Source organism: Paroedura picta, chromosome 1 (assembly GCF_049243985.1).
Source record: "Paroedura picta isolate Pp20150507F chromosome 1, Ppicta_v3.0, whole genome shotgun sequence".
NCBI classification, from domain to species: domain Eukaryota; kingdom Metazoa; phylum Chordata; class Lepidosauria; order Squamata; family Gekkonidae; genus Paroedura; species Paroedura picta.
In genome coordinates, this window is record NC_135369.1 from 31,159,986 (window position 1) to 31,180,119 (window position 20,134).

Sequence of the window (20,134 nt, forward strand, 5' to 3'; positions counted from 1 at the left end):
ACAACAGTAATACCGTGATCATCTTGGTGTGATTATGAGTAGTCTGAATTGGGGAATGTGGCATGCACTAGGTTGTATGACTGTACCCCTTCAGTCCATGTTGGTTTGGGCACAAGTGCTTTTGAAACCCTCACACACTATCTGTTTCTTCTCCTGCATTTATTAAGGAGAGGAGAAAAGGTGGAGAGGAGAACTCCTGAAATGAGAAAGCCTTCAATCACAAGATGGGGGTAGTGGGGAACATGCAAGGAGAACAAGACGGTACATTCATGCTTGTTGCCAATAAATGGAGATTCGTTGAGACATCTGGATTTGACCCATGCTGGAGGGCATACTTTCAGAATACAGGGTGGCAGCTGGAGGGCCTAAATAACAGCTGGTTTGGAGGAAGACCTTGTCTGAGCTCCTTCCCTTATGAAAAGGCTCTCTAGTTACCAGGCAACAAGGAGATTACAGGCACGTGGGGGAATCTATTTTCCTGTCCTCTCTCGCTCAGAGCTCTGGGAAGTCACTCTAAGGTGAAGCTGATTAGACCTGGAAACTCTCCCAACAATTGCTTGGTCACTGGAATTTCAGCAGGTTTAAGAACAAACACGCTGCTAATGACTGTTCGGATATGGCGTGGATTAGCTTCCTCATCTCTTTCCTCTTCGCGCACCTTAGCTTGAAGGGTTTGGGGCACTGGATTTGCAAACAGGGTCACAGAAATGATTGGCTGTCTATATATTGAATTGCCTTGATTACTATTTAGTTGATCTCTCTGTCTGGAATCAAGCTGTGCGCCTCTTTCCCAGTGTAGGGGATACTGGTGGGCCACCAAATGTTCTGAAGAAACTATTGCTTAAACTCCTGTTGAAATCCTGAGAGTTAGGCAGGCACAACAGCATATACAGAAGCAGTTTATCATACTAGCACATGTAGGATGCGCTACAGGCTCTGTGATTCCAGGGCCACGGCAGTGTTTTACGGTTAGGGGCCCTTCACACTGTGATTGTTAGGGGATCTTCATAAGTATGCAGCTTGTGGACTATAAGAACTCAAAAAGGGTGATATGCATGCTCCGTTAAGTAACGGAGCATGTGCATTGCTCATTGAACATGTGTGCAGACCATGTAAGTGTGAAGGTCCCCGTAGATATCGGCGGATTGTGCTTATGCATCCCACCTCAGGTTCAAGAATTTTTTCAGCAAAATGAAGCTGTCAGTTGCTTCCAAAGTTCCAATGTCCCTGGAAGGGGGTCCCCACAGATTCTTGCGCAGCACAAATAACAGGGGCAGTTGTGTCCTGTGCAAGCACCGGGTCATGTCTGACCCTTGGGGTGACGCCTTCTAGCATTTTCATGGCAGACTCAATACGGGGTGGCCTTGCCAGTGCCATCCCCAGTAATTACCGTTTACCCCCCAGCAAGCTGGGCACTCATTTTACCGACCTCGGAAGGATGGAAGGCTGAGTCAACCTTGAGCCGGCTGCTGGGATCGAACTCCCAGCCTCATGGTCAGAGCTTCAGACACCATGTTGGCTGCCTTACTACCCTGCGCGACAAAAGGCTCTGTGTTCTGCTAGGGTCCTGCAAAGCCTTAAATTGGCTCTGGTGCTATGGCCCCATGAATCCTTAAACTGGGCCTGAGCACCTATCCCTGACACAACATAAACCCGGGTCATAAACCTTGCTGAGTTCATTTAGGCTTCCTCCCAGTAAACATACATAGCCTATGTAAAGAGTAAGTCCTACTGAACTCAGAATTTTTATTCCCCTCTTCTCTTTATCCATCCTTCCTTCCTTCCTTCCTTCCTTCCTTCCTTCCTTCCTTCCTTCCTTCCTTCCTTCCTTCCTTCCTTCCTTCCTTCGTGTCTCCATGTAACCTGAGCTTCTTATATTTGTTCCAGGAGGGACACAGATACTTCTGATCTGAAATGTTATGGCTTTATTTCTTTAGAAGAAAAAGATTCACAAACAAATCAGGTTTGTTTTATTTTCTGTTTTAAGCTTCCATTTAACGCATTTCATATAAACACTTGACTAAAAACTTAACTATTAGAAAGATTACAGGTCACCATGCATGGAGAGAAAGCCTCCTTGTTAGATACAGCAAAACTGGACCCATAACATACAGCTGTGCAAATCAGCCTTGTCCGTTATCCCCCGTTCTTCACTCTGGCAAGGGAGCCAAGAGGCATCTTTTCCTCTGCCTTGCTTAAGATGGCTTCTTGGTCTTGCTCTTTGTTCCTGTTTGTTGTGCAGGCTTGGAGCACTGTAAAATTCAAGTTAGTCACAGTGTTCAAAGGACATACAAAATTGTTCAAAGAACAGTGGTGTGAGTAGTCTTGTCTTCACACCCAAAATATCTTAAAAAAAAACAACCCAACTGGAATTGTTTTTCCGCCTCCGAAGTTCCTTAGCATATACACAAATCCAATTACATGAATGTTTCTTGAGAGACACTCACTCTTGAGACACCCCTCCTTGTCGATGGAGGTCAAAATCACAAAGACTATTAGAATTTCCCCCCCCCCCCCCAACTCTGCCAGGAGAGGCAGCTTGCACCCTCTCTCTCAGAGCCTGACCTAGCCAGAGTGATCCATGGGATGGTCACCTCTAGATTAGACTTCTGCAACTCACTCTGTGCAGGGCTGCCTTTGAGACTGCTCCGGAAATGTCAACGGGTTCAAAATGCGGCTGCACAAGTCCTGGTGGACTCACACATAACACCAGTGTTTGCTCAGCTGCATTGGCTCCAGATTGGAGACCGAATCAGGTTCAACGTGCTGGTATAACCTTTAAAGCCCTAAATGGTCTGGGACCAGCATACCTGTGGGACTGCCTTTTCCCTTATAATCCTCCAAAAGCACTATGATCCTCAGATCAGGATCTACTGAGGCCTGAGAGAGGTGGAATTGGCCTTTTCGGTCCTGGCCCAGCCTGGTGGAACAAGCTCCTGAGAGAGATCAGGGTCCAACAGGACCTCAAGCAGTTCTGCAGGGCCTGTAAGACAGAGCTGCTGTATCAGGCTTATGGTCGAGCCCCACATTAACACCCACCAAAGCTGGTCTCACCACTAAGAGGAGAAGGAGAAATTAGAAGATCAGATCCTTTCTAGAGGACTCCTCTGTCTAGGTATTTCAGAGGGGCTGATTGTGTATGTTGATTGTTTTAAAGTTTTAAACTGCATGTTGATTTTACTGATGTTGCCTACCCTGAGAACTTATATATCATATTATGCACATGTCTTTGCACACCAATGAAAGCAGATATAATGCAAGGAGTATTGGAAGGGATATGAAAGTCACTAGCAATGTCCAGTGGAAATACATTTGCTTTTAAAATCTCAGTTTGACAGTGTGCCGACCCTCCAGAAATGAGAATGAGCACACTCAGCATTATTATGCTCCTCAAAATGTCAGTCTTTTTTTGAAGGAAAAAAAAATCAATAACTGAGAAATATGAACACAGGAAAAAATGTATCCAAAATTACACCCCAAAGTCATAAAGGGGCTACACTAGAAGTCGAGATCATCTGCATCAATTGTCTCATTGCTGTTGCCTTGCTTTAGGGATGTCCGTCCACCCTCCTCTTTGTTCTTACTGGTTTTGGCTTCTTCACCTTTCATGGTACTTTCCTGAGAGAATGCATGGCCTTCTTCCTCTTCCTCCTCCTCTTCTATACTCTCAGGGTACATCTTGGCAGGTATACTCTTGGTGTCGTTTTCAGCAACTTCATCAACATTATCATTGATGTCCACATTCTCCTCTTCATTGCAGTCATCTCCATCACTCCTCTCCTCCGAACCCTTCTGGGATTGCTGGGAACATTTACCTACGGAAGAACTGTAGGAGAAGGCAGAAGCACTTCTGGGAGGCTCTACTCCTTCAATGATTTCCTCATCATCAGCTTTGCTAGTTTTTTCATCATCATTCTGCACAGGTTCAAAGCTCTCTTCCCCTTCAGCTTCCTCTTCTGCTTCCCCAGCATCATAACTACCTGCTTCTATTTCTGCTTTTTCTGGATATGTTTCACAACCTGTTTCTGAGATGGCCTCTTCCTCAGCTTCCTGTCTATCAATGGCCTCAGTATCATCTTCAGCATCATTTTCTTCTTCTGCACCTTCTTCTGCATCAGCAATACTTTCAGCACAATCCAATGCCTGACTGCCTTCATCAGGTGTCACTTCTTCTTCCTTTGTTTCTTCCTCTTCCATTTCCTCCTCCTTTGTTTCCTCCTCCACTTCCTTCTCTTCATCTTCTTTCACATCATTTTCTTCTACTTTCTCCTCTGCTTCTTCCTCATTTTCATCAGCTTCCTCTTTCACATCCACCTCTTCTTCCAATGTTTCATCTTTTGTTTCCTCTTCTTCTTCCATAACTACTTCCATCACTACTCCATAACCTTCCTCCTCCTTCTTGTCTTCCTCTTCCTCCTTAATTTCATCTTTCACATCCTCCTCCTCTTTTTCATCCTGTACTTCTTCCACTTGTTCTTCTTCCTCAGATTTTTCTTCATTTTCTGCTTTCACATTTTCTATAATTTCTTCAATTTCTTCGATTTCTCCTTCTTCCACATTTATATCTTCCTCCTTTTCTTCTTCTACTATTTCCTCCATTTCATCAACTTCTTCTTTTGCACTCTTTTCCTCCTCCTCCTTTTCTTCATATTCCATTTCTATATTTTTTCCTTCTTGATTTTCTTCCTCCTCCTCCATTTCTGCTTCTCCCCTGTTTTCTGTTACTTCCTCCTCCTCTTTTACTGCTTCTTCATCTTTCATATCCTCCTCCCCCTTTTCTTCCTCTCCTATTGCTTCCTCTCCCTCCTTTTGTTCCTCTTCCTCTTTTTCTTCTTCCTCTTCCTTTTGTTCTTCCACTTCCTCCTCTTCTTCCTCACTTTTCTCTTCTGTATCTTCTTCCTCTTTGTCATCTTTCATTTCCTCTTCAATTTCTTCCTCCTCCTCTTTCACATCTTCTTCCTCTCTTATTTCTTCCATTACTTCCTCTTCCTTTTCTTCTCCCTCCTCTTTCACATCTTCTTCCTCTTCCCTTTGCTCCACTTCATCATCTTCCTCTTTTGCTTCTTCTTCTGTTTTTGCTTCATTCTCTGTCCCTGCATTACTTGCTTCTTCCCCCTCTGCTTCTACCTCATGAATGATGATTTCTGTTTCCTCTTCATTGACTTCTTCTTGTTCATGGGTTTCTTCTGGATTTCTTTCCTCACTGAGTTCTGTTGCTGGATTTTCCTTGTGTTCTCCAGGCTCCTCTTCTGCTGGCTCAAGAGGAACTTCTTTCTCATCCTGAAGCTCTTCAGTGATATCATCTGGTTCTGTGTTTTCAGTACCGTTGTCTTTTTTCATCTGCAGAATTTTTTGTAGATCAAAAGCTTTCACGACTGGGGCACTGGATGTCACTACCCTCGTGTTCATGGCTGCTTTGGAAGACATTTTCTTCCTGAGGCAGGAATCGCAGGGGCAATATTCATCATCACTTAGTAGGTCACTAACATCATCTTTGATTGTGGTGTTAAAGAAGAAATCCATTTCATCTGGGTCACGTGATAACTTCCTCATCTCTGGCTGCTTACTTTGGCTTCCACTTATTAGTGACGTTCTCTGCAGGCTCTGCAAACGTCGTCTTCTCCCTTCCATTTGCTGGGTAGATTCCTGCCTCAGCTCATCATTCGGAGGTCTTGGGACCCTCTTGCCTGCCCTGCTTTGAATTTTCCTTAGCTCTTTTTCTATGCTCCTCTGGATTCTCTTACTTACTTCCTCCTTCAGTTCTGCTATCATCACCTCCAGCTCTTCATTGCTCTCCAGGTTCCACTTCCTTTTGAAGTCATTCATGGCGCTGACGTAGTGAGTCATGAACTCCTTCTCAATCTTTTTCAAAAGCTTCAGCACCCAAACTGGGTCTGGGTCTATGAATCTGTTGTGGGTTGCTGGAGATGTTGTCACAGTGGCTTGGTGTGTGACTCTGTTGCTGCGTTCTCCATCAGCAGGCTGCTTGTCGACCAGCTGCTTTTCTGCACTCGATTCCTGCACTCTCTCACGATTAGCTTCCCCTGCATTTGGCTCGGATTCAGTTTCGTCCTTGCTTGGCTGTTCTGTGGCTCCATCGGCCTCCTCATGACTGGGACTATTTCCCCTTTCAGGCTTCTCATCAAGCCCTTCTTGATCAGGATGTGCCTCAGCATCTATTTCGGTACACTCCTCATTTTCATTTTTGCTGCTGCTCTCTTTCTGCTCTTCTTCTCTGGCATTTTCTTTCTCTTCACCCATTTCACATTCACTGCCTTGGTTGTCTTGTGCCTCAGCCACTTCCTCCATTCTGCTGGACTCTGCCATTTCTCGTACCCCAGGTTTAGAGCAAGCTGTTGGTGGCCGAGAAGATCCCTCTTGTTCTCCTTCACCAGCTCCAGCTTCTTCCTCTTCCAAGAATGATTTACTGTGGATGTTTTCACTGTGTCCCTCAATTTCCTCTTCTTCTTCAGTGTGTTCGGCCTCTTCTATTTCCTCTGGTGACAAGGCACGATTCTGGGCACCAGCCACACTTCCCTCTCTAGAGCCTCCATCACCACTACTAACATCAACCCCTGAAGAAGACATGGCTGCAAAGTTGCCATGTTTTGAGGAATGGTCCTTGATACCTGAGGCCACCTTTTCCTGCTCCTCACCTTGATGTTCTGTGCTTGGGCCACCGCTTTCAGAGGCACAGCCAAACCAGAGGGTTTGGAAGATGTTCAGCAGCTCCGTATACCTTGGCCTGCTTGAGGGTTTTGATCTATCTGGGGGGTCCAGCTCTTCATCAAGGAGCTGCAAGCTGGCAAGGCATGTGATCAAAATTTTGGCTGAATTGCTGAGCTTTCTCCCTAATGTAGGGGACACTTCAGGCATACTATGTGAACGGTCCAATTTGGCTTCTTGTTTAGTAGCCAGGAGTGCTTTCATGATCTGCACCGAAGTCTGAATGGTGCTTGGCAAATTTCTTGGAGGGCTGTTCTGTCCACAGGTGGCTGACTGGTTGCATTCCTCTTGGTCGGCTTCAGCCTTTTCTGACATTGCTTTGGAAGCCTTCTCACTGAAGTCCTCAGTTGCTTCCTCAGCCTGTTCTTCAGCTCCATCTTCAACTGCATCGATGGCTGGTGTGTCTCCCAGCTCCTCTGGGTTATCTTTCTTCTCATCTCCTTCCAAGCATTCTTGGTGGTTGGAACTGCTTGGTATTTCTGCACTTAGGGCAGTGCCTTCCTCCCCATCATCATCCATCTCATATTTCATCAACAATGTCTCTGAAGGAATCTTACGCAGCCATTCATGCACAACTTCTTCTGGAGTTGAGTTTGGAAGAGAAGAGGGTATCATTTCCTCACCTCCGTCCACAGCAGCTTCTGTTTCTTCTTCTTGGTCCTTCTCTTGGTGAGATTCCATCTCCTCTTTCAGTGTTTCTGAATTATTCTCTTCTGCCATTGCTGGGTCTGTTTCAAGTGATTTTGACATAGAAGAAGCCAGTCTACAAGAATCACTTACTTCCTTGTGCTCCTTGTCAGCAGTTGGCTCTGGTTCGGTACACCCGCTGGCACTCTTAGAGCTTTTCTTCAGTACCAGTGCCCTCCTTTTCCTATTGCTGGGTCTCCCCTTTGGTGGGGCAGGGCAATGCAAACTGTACACAGATGCAGAGTCGGACACTGAGGCAAAGCTAGAATTCTCTGCCTCAGTCTGGAGGCTGTTCATTTTCTTTTGCCTAGGCTTAGATGACTGTGCCACACTAGACTGTGAATGGGCATCTTCACTCTTCTCTGCCTCTATACATTTAGTCTTGGTTCCAGAATGAGATGATATTCTTGAATTAACACTCTGGTGATCATCGTTCCTGGCTGTTGCCACATGACCACATTTCGAGCATGTGGATTCGGACACACTTCCGGCTCCCGAAGACGGTAGCTGAGCACTAATGTTGGTGGTGCCATCTCTGTTTTTCTCATTAGATTCTGAGAAGCTAGAACGAGGTGAGCTGGTGGCTTCTGGTTGGCTCTCTTTCTTGCTGCTTCTGCCAGATTTGCTGTAACGTTTGGAAATATTGCCCGTGCTCCCATCCTTGGTAGCAGAGGGTGGTTCCACTTCACTTAGGTGAGGATTTGAGTCATGAGACCCATGACCTTCTGTGGCCATTCTCTCCAGTTCACGTGAGCCTCTGGAACACTGGGACATTGTGCTGTTGGACCTAACATCTTCTGCATGTAGAGAACTTTTTGCTTTCTTTTTCTTTGCAGTGGTAGAAGACCCTTTAGAGGATGCTTTGGAATCTGCCTCCGGGTGATTGTGACTGTGTTTGCTTTTTCTGGATATTCTGGATGAAGAAGAAGCCACACTGCACGCCTGTACTTCATCGCTGTCACTTCTCATGCCCTTGCTTGTCTGGTGATGGAAGGACTTTCCCGTAGAATGTCTTTCACAGTCATTAGCTTCATCCTTGATGGACTGCTGGGTCACTATGTTTTCCGAGAGAGAATTTGTTTCTCCCATGCCTTCTTCTGCCTTTCCAGCTTCATCTTCTGTGGCTTCTTTCTCAGGGCAGTCCCCAGTGGAGAAAGAAGGGACCCCCTGTTCATTCTCTGAAGTCTCCTCAGGCTCATCCTTGGCTCTAGGGGTGCTACAGGGGCTATTTGCAATGGATTCACAACCAGCCACATCTTCTAGGTCTTCTGTTTTCTTGACGCTGCAGGACGAAAGGCTCCTCACCACTGTGCTGCTTTCCTCACACGCTTTTGTCTGGCTGTCGATGGAGCACCGAGAATGCCTTGATCTGCAGCTCCCAGCTTTGCTTCCTTTCCCTTTGCCATCTTCTCCCGCCACCATCGAGGCTTCTACAGCATCCTCCTCATCTTCGTTTTGAGAACTGGTCAGGCACGCTGCAGCTTCCGGCTCCTCGGGAGGTCCCCTTTGGCTTATGTTTGGCTGGGTACGGTCAGTCTGGCAGCAGCATTTTTTAACCGCTCGGCCGTCCAACCTGTTCTTCACAGTCTCTGAGTAGGAAGAGGACTCACGGACAATGTGCTCTGAGTATTCTTCCCCGCTAGAGGAGGTGTGAATGCTGTCTGTAAAAGAGGTGATCTTTTTCCGGATGATCCTTCGCTGTGACGAAGTACTTGAGCAAGAAGAATGCGTGTACCAGGTGTTCCTGATGCCAGGCTCCTCTTTTTGGGAAGCGTGCATGGGGTTCTTCCAAATGTCGTAGTCTTTGCGTTGCCGGCCGCAGTTGTGACAATGGGCCTCTTCAATTTCTGACTCGTCAAGCTTTGAGATGTAAGAATCAGCATCGCAGGGATATAATGACTCTTCTGCCTCTGAGCTGGCCTCTGGGTTCATTTTCTCTATAGGGTCTAAGCCAGTGTCTTCTTCCATGCCCAACTCTTCGCAGGGCATCCTGTTCATCAGGCTGGACTTCTTGATGTGCGTGGACCACTGGAGAGTCTCGTCATTGAGCAGGCGGAACCGGACTTTCATCTCCACCGACAGGCTGCCATCCTTGTTCACGTGCACCTTCTTTTCGATGTCATCATTGACCAAGGTATGGGCCAAATCCCCTGCTTTAGAGTGAGCGCAGTTGTTTGAACTCGCAGCACCGTTCTCTGGTGATGTTGTCAGGCCGTTTGGAAAAGACTTTTCAGAGGACAAAGAAAACCTTGTGGATCGGTTGCTCAGAGATGACCTGGGATGGATCACGCTCTTCTTGGCTTTCAGCCCAAAGTTCACTTTTTAACATAAACGAGAAAACAGAAGAAAAATTAGAAGAATGGATAGGTTAGGTTGTAAAAGAAGGGTTGTAGCTGAGTGACAGGGCACAAGCTTTTTATTGGCAAGACCTCAGATTCAATCTTCTCGCATTTACATTTACAAGAGATCTCCAGCCAGGAACTAGAGATGCAACCCTGGAATTACTGCTGACCTCCAGGTGACAGAGATCATCTGGAGAAAATGGGTGCTTTGGAAGGTGGATTCTGAAGTCCCTCCCCTCCTGAACCTTGCCCTCCTTAAGCTCCATCCCCATAATCCCAGGTATTTCCGATCCCAGGGTTGGTACCCCTGCTGGGTGACGTAGATGAGTCACAAATGCTCAGCCTGACTTACCTCCTAGGGTTATAAGAATAAAATGGAGTTGAGGAGAATAATGGGTCTCATTGGGGAGGAAGGTGGGATATAACTGAATTAAATTAAAATTAAGAAAAAAAAAATAACCCTTCCCAGCAGAAGGTGGAGAAAATGGCTGGCATGTGGACTTCCAAGTGGACTTAAGAGTTTGTGACAGGCCCAAGGTTACCTAGCAAGCTTCCATGGCAGAGTGAGGATTCAGATTTGGGTCTTTCAGATCCTAATATGTCACTAACCACTACACCATTCTGCCTGTCTGTGTTGAATTCCACCATCTGAGCATAGCAAGTGGCTGTTGGTGCAATAGTTGATCGTCCTCGGGAGGTGGTGGGTTCTTCTCTAGAAGTTCTTAAGCAAAGGATAGACAGCCATCTGACAGAAATGCTGATTCTGTGAATTTAGGCAGATTGTATGTGGGTGGGCAGAAGGGATTGTGTTGGTGCTTGGTTCTTGTGGCCCTTTCTTGCATGCCCAGGGAAATGCTGATCGCTACTTTGGGGTCAGAAAGTGAATTTCCTCCAGACACCAGGCATTCTGGCTTTTTTGGAGGGGCATCATATCGACATCGAACTGGGGTCACTGTGAATTTCCTACCTTCTGTGGATCCCGCCCTACTTTTAATGATCAACACCCCCAAGTCATCTTGTCAGGGGTTATCTATCACCATGGGCCCATAGGCTGGAACAGCGGGGTTGAGTTTAGAACAGTTGAAAATTAATAGGCCACCATCTGTCTTCTGGGGTCGCAATGTTGTCCATGGCGTCGCGATGGGTCGGACACAACTTCGCACCTAACAACAATCTGTCTTCTGTTGTATGGGGTTTGTATATTGTGATCTCATTGTTTTATCATGTGAGCCACCATGAGACGGACTTTGTCGGGTGGTATATAAATTATTAAATAAATAAATAAATTCTGCAGGGGTTGGACTAGATGGCCCTGGAGGTCCCTTCCAACTCTATGATTCTATGGTTCTGTGATCTATTTCAGTCCTGGGAGCTCAGAGAGGCATGCATGGTTTATTCCTCCTTCAGTCTGTCTTTACAGCAACTTTGGGAGGTGGGTTAGCTTGAGAGACTGTAACTGCCCAAGCTGAGCGTCATCCAAGAAAGCCAGCTTGATTCCTGGTCTCCCTACACTAAACTCTCAGTTATCAGTAGCAAAAATCAGTAGTGCTATAGCATGTAGAGGGACCTGGGTAAAAATCCCCATTCAGCTGAGAAGTTTGTTTATTGAGCTTCGGCCAATTATTCTTCTTATGTCTGTCATTCACATTTTTAAGCTGATGGTGTTGTGGAAAGAGGGATCTAAACCCAGTTCTCCCCAGTCTAGGCTACTACTGGTGTAGATTACCAAATCTCTCTGGTTTTCCTCACAGCATTGTTGTGAAGATAAAATTATTATCCTGCCACTTCAAGGAGGGCAGAGCTGCCCATTTTGTCTGAACTCCTTAGGGGAAAAGGTGACATGGAAATGCAATAGATAAAAAAGATATCACAAAAAATATGTCTCAGGAAGGCCACTGTAAGCTGCTTTGAGACTTCTTCGGGTAGTGAAAAGCAGGGTATAAAAACCAACTCTTCTTCTGTGTGGATATTTATTTGTTTAAAATCTTTATAGCCGACCATATCTCCGGCTGTTAAGAGGCCTGGCAAAGTAAGAATGAGTCACAAGTGCTGATTTGCGGCAGTCAATCAGCAGGATAAAAGCAGCACACAATATGCTTACTGGTCCACATTTGTGCCTCAGCTGTGTGGAAATGGGAAAAGGACACAAATGAATTCCAAGCTCTGAAAAATGTGACCAATTGCACACACATACATATATATAAAATGTGGAGCAGGGCAGAAATCTTGATGCATTGGTTTCACTTTGGGGATGAACAGGTAATTCAGAACACCAAAACTCCTGTAGGAGTTGAGATGCGGGAAATTGTGGATGCATCCCTGAGCACTGTATGCTCCCTTTTCTCTTTCTATGGCAGGAATGGTGAAACGGTGGCTCTCCAGATGTCCATGGACTACAATTACCATGAGTCTCTGCCAACATGATGGCAGGGGCTCATGGTAATTGTATTCCATAGGCTACTGGAGAGCCACAGTTTGGTCACCCCTGGCCTATGGCATCTGGCTGACCACTGGTGGAAAAAGGAGTGGTGGCTCACAAGAGATCCTTGGTTGGATACAACAAGGATTGTTTTCCTGCAGTTACCTGTCTGGACCCTTGAGCAAGATACCACATCATCAGAAAAGAAAGGGAAAAGAATGCTCCCCGCCATCTTTCTTACTTTCACTGTTTTCACCAACATTGTTGCTGTTGGATCGTGAAGCCAGGCCAGGCAGTTTCTCCGAGGAGGGCTTCCTGGAACTCTCCGTCATGATTGGCTTGAAGGGCTCTCGTCCCACACAGACCAGCACAGCTGGGCAATGCAACAGGGCCTGCATGCTGTCAATCTAAAGAGGAGACAAGCACAATAATGGTCACAACTCAGCATGCAGGAACCTGCCCTGGCAATACTGGTCAGGGCATCCTTCGTGCCCTTAAAGTGCAACAGCCATTTCAAGGGTATCAAGTTTTGTGAGTCACGACAGCTCATACCGTGGAAAACATTGTTGGTCTGCAAGGTGCTACTCAAATTTTGTTCTACTACAATAGATAAACATGGCTACCCACCAGATATTATGCTGAGAGCCAGCTTGGTGTAGGGGTTAGGAGTGCAGACGTCTAATCTGCCTAGCCGGGTTTGATTCCCCGCTCCTCCCCCACATGCAGCCAGCTGGGTGACCTTGGGCTTGCCACGGCACTGATAAAGCTGTTCTGACCAAGCAGTAATATCAGGGCTCTCCCAGCCTCACCCACCTTACAGGGTGTCTGTTGTGGGGAGGGGAAAGGGAAGGCAATTGTAAGCCATTTTGAGACTCCTTTGGGGAGAGAAAAGTGGCATATAAGAACCAACTCTTCTTTTTCTTCTACAGCCTCTTGTGGCACAGAGTAGTAACACAGAAGACATGCAATCTGAAAGCTCTGCCCATGAGGCTGGGAGTTCAATCCCACCAGTTCAATCCCAGCAGCTCAAGGTTGACTCAGCCTTCCATCCTTCCGAGGTTGGTAAAATGAGTACCCAGCTTGCTGGGGGGTAAACAGTAATGACTGGAGAAGGCACTGGCAAACCACCCTGTATTGAGTCTGCCATGAAAACACTGGAAGGCATCACCCCAAGGATCAGACATGACCCAGTGCTTGCACAGGGGATACCTTTACCTTCTTCTTCTAATCTGGAGAATGGAGTTTGATTCCTCGCTCCTCCTCATGCAGCTATCTAGGTGCTAGAGATGCCCGTCCCCAGAGATCAGTTCCCCTGGAGAAAATGGCTGCCTTGGAAGATGGACTCCATAACATTATACTCCATTGTGGCCCCTCCCTGCCACAAAATCCCGCCCACTCAGCTCCACTCTCAAAGTCCAGGTATTTCACAACCCAGAACAGGCAATCCTATGTGTGACCTTGGGCCAGTCAGTTCTCTCAGAGTTCTCTCAGCCCCACCTACCTCACAGAGTGGTTGTTGTGGAGGGAGGAGGGTTAAGGTGATTACCCCTTACCCCTCAAGCCACTTTGAGACTCCTTCAGCTAATAAAAAGTAGGGTACAAAAAAAGATCTTCAAGACAAAAGGTGTAGTGTAGCCGTTATATTAGAGTATTAGACTAGGATTCAAATTTCTGCATAGCAATGAACTCATACAGTTGCCTTAGACTTTTTTACCATTGAGAAACCCCTGAAAGATTCTTCAGGCTTTGAGAAACTCCAGAAGTGGCACAATTGTACAGAATAGGGTTGGGAAGCATAGCTGTGTACCTGGGGCTCCTCTCCTGCCCACCCCCTCCAGATCCATCATTAGCCATTTTGGGCAAGTCAGGCGGGTTGACATGACCATACATATATTAAAAATTAACTCCCACCCAATTGGGAAACCTTTCCAGGGCCATCAAGAAACACCACGGTCAGTCTCAAGCAATGTCAGTTAGGGTTAGGGTTTCACTAAGCTCTGGCTGAGAATACCTGCCAAAGACCTTTGAACTATTAAGGTCAGTCTGGCACGGTCATCCTCAAGCATAGGTCTCTCACATCTCCTGCTGTCAGAGATTAAATCTGGGTCTTTCTGCATGCAAAGCATATGTTCTACCTCTAACCCATAGTACCTTAAAGCTTATGGGTTGGCAGTGGTTGTATCTCCACCTTTCAGGATGCTTGTGAAGAAAAAGAGCAGAACCGTGCGGGCACTAATTTGGGTAAGATGCTGGCAGTTCCAGGATTTGTGAAGTTTCATTCACTGTGTTGGCATTCCTATAGTTTGCCCACAGTACTCACTTAAAATCTTTTCAAGACCCACCTGCAAATTAAATTCTTTCCATCTCCCCTTAAAACATAGCATTATCAAACAATAAGCTATATACTGTGGCACATTATGTGAAGAGGCTCAAATTGGCCATCAAAACTTCCTCTCCCTGGTCACCCTATCTTGCCTCTTCTCTTCTAGCCAGTGCATGTAAACCATCTGTGAAGATTCTCAACCTACTGCGAAATTCCAGGTATAAGAGAAAGTGTGGAATCATTAAGGAGAGCAAGAGAGTTTAGGATTTCTGAGGATGATACAGTTGATATGCAGGTCACAGCTAGGAATGCCAGTTGCTGCTTCAAGTGGACAGTCTCCAACAGGACTGGCCTTCCCATCTTTGTTCTCCACCCTGTGGTCTCCATAAGTGGCTTGACTAGTTCTCCACAGATGGGCCACTATCTCGTGGAACTCTGCCGGATAACATGTAGGCCCTGTCGAATCTTTCTAGATTCAATAGGGAATGAAAGATGGAGTTGTTTCATCAGATTTTCTGTTGAGGCCAATTTTCTGCCCCTTATTAGCAATGGTCCCAAGCGACTTACAAGCACCTTTCCCCACAACAGACACCCTCTGAGTTAGGTAGAGCTGAGAGAGTCTTAAGATAACTGCTTTGTAAGAACAGCTCTAAGAGAACTGTGACTGGCCCAGGGTCACGCAGCAAGTTTCTCCCTATCCCTTCCCCACATTCAGCTCAAACAGTTAAGGGCTGGATCAATCCTGTTCAGCATAGAGTTGACAGGCTGGTGGCAGGAGTGGTTTAAGGATTCACAGGGCCTGTAGCATCAGAGCCAGTTTAAGGATTTGCAGGGCCCTAGAAGAGTAAATTTGCAGTGGAAGCATCCAGATTTCTGACAGAAGGTTGTCATTCTGAGTGTACTTAAAGAGGGAAAGGGGGCGGATGAGAAAGGCTACAGCTGTGTTCCATAGGGGGGAAGGAACAGTGTGGACCCCCTGAAAGTGTGGGGCCCATAGCATGTGTTACATGGATAAACTGGTTCTAGCTAGCAGGAGGGCTGGGGGGAAATATGGGGTGGGGAGAAATCTATGGTGATTCCTTGAGCTACCTGAAGTTACTTCCAGGTTTCCCCAGAAATGACACAGCAAAGTTCCAAGGTTGCTGTTGATTTTTTTTTCATATTTTTCTCCTACCCTCAACTTCAGGTGCCAGTGGGCAAAAAGAGATTGCTGTAGGAGACCACCTGGCATTGCTGGAGGCCTGATATCTGTAGTGCTCTTTCTATATGCACAGCTCAATTCTGATTATCACTGGATTGAAGCTGATGTCCCTTTAATTCACATCCTGTTCACATTCTTGCACTCTGTACATTTCTTCTTTCTCTGATTTTTCTCCTCCAAGTTGCAGAATATAACTCTGCATACTAATCAGAAAAAGTGGATTGCTGAGTTCTTTTTTTTCCTTTCCTTTTCTTTTTTTCCCTTTCCTTTCCTTTCCTTTCCTTTTCTCTTTTTTTGTGCTGCTGGTTGGTCTCTGCTCATGGGTCAGTTTCCGGCAGGAGTGCCTTTTGACATTGTAAGGAGATATTCTTAAAGCTTCTTTCACGTCCAGGTAGCCATCTTAGTAGAAGGTTTTCTCACCTTTATCTTGTCTAAGCTCCAGTACTGCTTAAGCACTTACATTTTTATAAGCAACTCTTAAATCTTGTGAGAACTGGGGTTCAGTGTTAGTATCAGAACTATAGACCAGCCTTCCTTGTAGATCCCCTCCAATTGCTGCTGGGGGGGGTGAGAAACACTCCCCAGAGCTCGGAAACATGGTCCAGTCATGTTAAAACATGAGCTTTTCAAAAGTAAAAAGAAAAAAAATGTAAACTTGAATCAGCATAGCAAATTCTGTGTGTTTGTGTGTGTGGGGGGATAAACACCTACAGATAAGCTTGACCCCACAATGTTAATGAGCTGTACTAATTGAGCTGTATATCCTGGGTTCAGGTCAAAAGCTTATAAACAGCATATGAAGGTATCTCTGATGGTTTAAAAAACAAAACAAAACAGCCATGTAATGCCGGTTAGACTTGTTTTTTAAAAATAACTAGGAATCCAGCTGTACTGAGTTCCCTTTATTCTTTTAAAAAGAAATTGACAAGATGGAGGGAAGGGCAAATGGCAAGCCTTGAGATGCACACTGTATGATGCACATGTCAGGAAGAAGAGGGGAACAGCTAAATAACAAGAAAGACTTGTTATTTATTTAATATTTGATTTCTAGACTGTCGCTCCCAGCGAACTGGCTCGCAGCAGCTTATAGAATATATATAAAAACATGATAACATAAAAATCTTACAACAATAAAATCCCCAAATCTTACCCCAGTAAAATACACCTGACAATGAAGTACAATAAAACATAGTTTTGACAGTAATTCTTGTACGTCTTAAGGGGGACAGTGTTATAAAAAATGCTTAAGCAGTTCTGGAGCTTAGACAAGGTGAAAGCAGGAAATTCTTTTAAGATGGCTACCTGGAAGCAACAGAAGCTTTAAGAATCTCTCCTTACAATTCCAAAAGGTATCCCCTGCCTGAAACTGACCAATGAGTAGAGACTGCAGTACAACTTTAGTGGTGGCACTGTGAACTCCTGGGTCAGGGGGGAGAAAATTCCATGGACTCATTCTGCTGGTGAATTTCTTTCATCTTGGGAGCCAAGAAAGGGGAAAAACCTGGGCTATAGGACTTTAAAATACCCACAGATACAGCAAATGGAAAACAAACTGAGCTCTGAAGGGAGCAAAACCTATGCAGAAGGAAAAAGAAAGCCCAATGTTCCTGTAAAGTGAAGAGCTGGCACCCAGAAGAGAAAAATACACCCAAGGGGAACGCAGGGCAAAAGCGAAGGAAACCATCAGGGCATAAAATTCTTAGCAGTCCCAAAACAGTCCCTTCCCCCAACCTGCCCAGCTGCTCAAGCCAGTGATAGGCTGGTATGAGAGCAGCCCTTCAGCCTCAGCATTTTTACCAATTAACCATAGGGACATGCCAGCAACCTGAACTATTCCTGCGGTAACAGCAACCATTTATGGCCTATCTTGTCCAAGGCTAGTCCTAATTACCCTACGAACCCCTCAAACAATGTAGACCAAGCACCACAAATTTCAGTTACATGTTATTCTGTACAGAGGGCGGTGGACAAGAAGGGTAGATAAGCCAAACTACAGACAACCCTTCATTGGGAAAGTCAGTTTAATTAACTGTTTCATTCCCTTTCCCTTTGGCTGAATTGCATGGGGGCAGAGACACACCATCTTGAAGGCCAGTCATTCGGGTTGCTAGTTCTGGATTGGGAACTACCTAGAGATTCTCGAAATGCAGCCTGGGGAAGGCAAGGTTTCGGGAGGGGACCTCAGTGGGGTACAATACCATAGAGTCCACTCTCCAAAGCAGCCATGTTCTCCTGGGGAACTGATCTGGGATGTCTGGAGATCAACTGAAATAGTGGGGGATCTCCAGGTGCTACCAGGAGGTTGGTAACTCTGTCAATCATAATCCCGTTTAAAAGAGAGTCTAGCTGAAAACTGAATTGCAGCTTGTTATTGCTATTATTAAACTATTCTGAGTTCTTATAGAAGTGATTTAAAATATTAAAATAAAATTCCACTTTGGGCTGGGCTGTCAGCCCCTTCATCTCAGAAGGCTGAGGACTGTTGCACCAAAAAACATATTGAGATAGATACTCCATGAGAAGGGGAGAGAGGATACTTCCATTCCCAACTGAAACCAGATTGGCTATACTTTTATTAGCACTTTAAATAGAAATAAACATTTTTTTAATGACAACTTTTATCCTTTAAAATAGCGGTCCCCAACCTTTCTCAGGTCAGGGACCGCCTCCGGAGTGAGGGAAGAGCCGACGGCCCGGGTGCTGCGAAAACGTGCACGCGCAATTGCGTGCATGCGTGTTTTCGCCACCAGGTGGCATTAACGCACATGCGCGGCAACTGCGCATGCACGTTTTTGACACTAGGGGGCACTAACACGCATGTGTGGCAACAGCGCGCATGATCATTTGCGTCACCGCCATGCCGGCGGCTGCGCCTGCCTCTTCCCTTCCTTCTTGCTGCCGGTGGGGGAAGGCAGGTGTGGCTGGCGGCGGCCCGGTACCGTGGCCTTTGCGGCCCGCCACCGGGCCGCGGACCGGGGGTTGATAACCCCTGCTGACAACCATGCAAGAAGCTCATTTGTGACTAGTGAAACCAAGCAGGACTTGATGGGTTTCCCTTTAATTCTTTCTTGCCGGCCTGTGTAGCCCACATTCAAATCAGGACCACATACATACACAACCTCGGACAGATATCAAATAATCGTTGTCATGTTTCAGGGATTCATGATAAGCTTCCAAAGTCCTCCAGGCTTCCATGGAGCATAATTTGAAATCACCATGATGCTCCTCTGAACACCAGTGCTAGCACTCAACTTCAGGGGACAGCCTTAGCCTCTATGCCCCCTTACTGGTTGGCCACTGTGTGAAACAGGATGCTGGACTAGCTGGACCACTGGTCTGATCTATCAGGGTACCTTTTAAGTTCTTTCAATTTTCTTTGTGTCATGATCAAATTATATTCAGTTTTCCCCAAAACTTCTTTTGCCCTCATGAAATTATGACTGAGATCTCCTAATTAGCTCTAGGGTGAGTTCTTTTATTGGGCAGAAGAGATTCCACCAAACTTTCTCCAGAGTGAAATTCAAAGCAACTCTTAAGGGAAACCAGACTGACTTTGAAAAAGCTACACATTTCTTGAGGGTGATTTTGTATCCCCGTTGCCTTGCTTGTTCAACAATCAAGTCCTAAATGCTTTCCTTATGAAGGAGAAAAGACCTGAAATGCTTAGAATAGGAGATCTAGGCCTTTGCTAAAGCTTCAGCAAGGCCCTGAATCTCCAGCTAAGTTCTGGGCCAAAGGTCTGGCTCTAATTAGACTTGGCAATTTGTTTCAACATTACATGGATTCTATAGAAAATGTGCATCTTTGGTAAATCTACACCTTTTATCTCTGAGGTTCCTTCAAAAGGAATAAAAGGCTTGGGCAAAAGAGGAAGAGCAAGAAACACTCCTTTATCCTTCAAAAGATCAAAGAAAGTAAAAAATTTCCTGAGGAAGAGCAATAGGATATCCCTCTTGAATCATCAACCCACGATTTGAATCTCACCTCTTCAAATCACCCAAGAAAATTATATACATACCTATATATAGCTATATAGTTTTCTTGGATGGTTTGAACAGGTGAGATTCAAATCATGATTTGATTATTCAAGAGGGATATCCTATTGCGTATATTATGATTATTGTTATTATCTTCAGCATCCATGGATAAAAGTTTTTCCTGGATTCTCTAATATCAGCTTATAGATGTGGGATTGTGTGTATTTGAATGGTTGTCCAAATGTCTACCCTAGTCAACTTGTCTTGCTATTTCTCTGGGAGCATGGAGGGTTTGTCTGTGCATCTGTGTGTGTGTGTATGAAAAAGGAGAACATTGAAGGATGCAGGTCTCCCACCATCGCCTTTAGACTGAAATGGTACAGTCCAGGAAACCAGTATCACCTGATTCTCCCCTGTCCCCCTCTATCATCCAGGTTGCAGGCACCAGGAAGGAACATT

The 20,134-nt window shown here is 45.6% G+C and overlaps 1 protein-coding gene across 1 annotated transcript in view; it reads right to left on the reverse strand.

Annotated features, from left to right (window-relative positions):
• Nucleotides 1–2,019: 2,019 nt before the first annotated feature.
• Nucleotides 2,020–20,134, reverse strand: part of RP1L1 (RP1 like 1) — a 32,118-nt gene continuing 14,003 nt past the window's right edge. Inside the window, exons 3-4 of the mRNA XM_077332186.1 lie at nt 12,416–12,581; nt 2,020–9,731 (exon numbers count right to left, since the gene is read on the reverse strand). Of these exons, the coding sequence (XP_077188301.1) occupies nt 3,499–9,731; nt 12,416–12,581 (6,399 nt within the window). The 3' untranslated portion in view covers nt 2,020–3,498. The remainder of the gene's footprint in view (nt 9,732–12,415; nt 12,582–20,134) is intronic.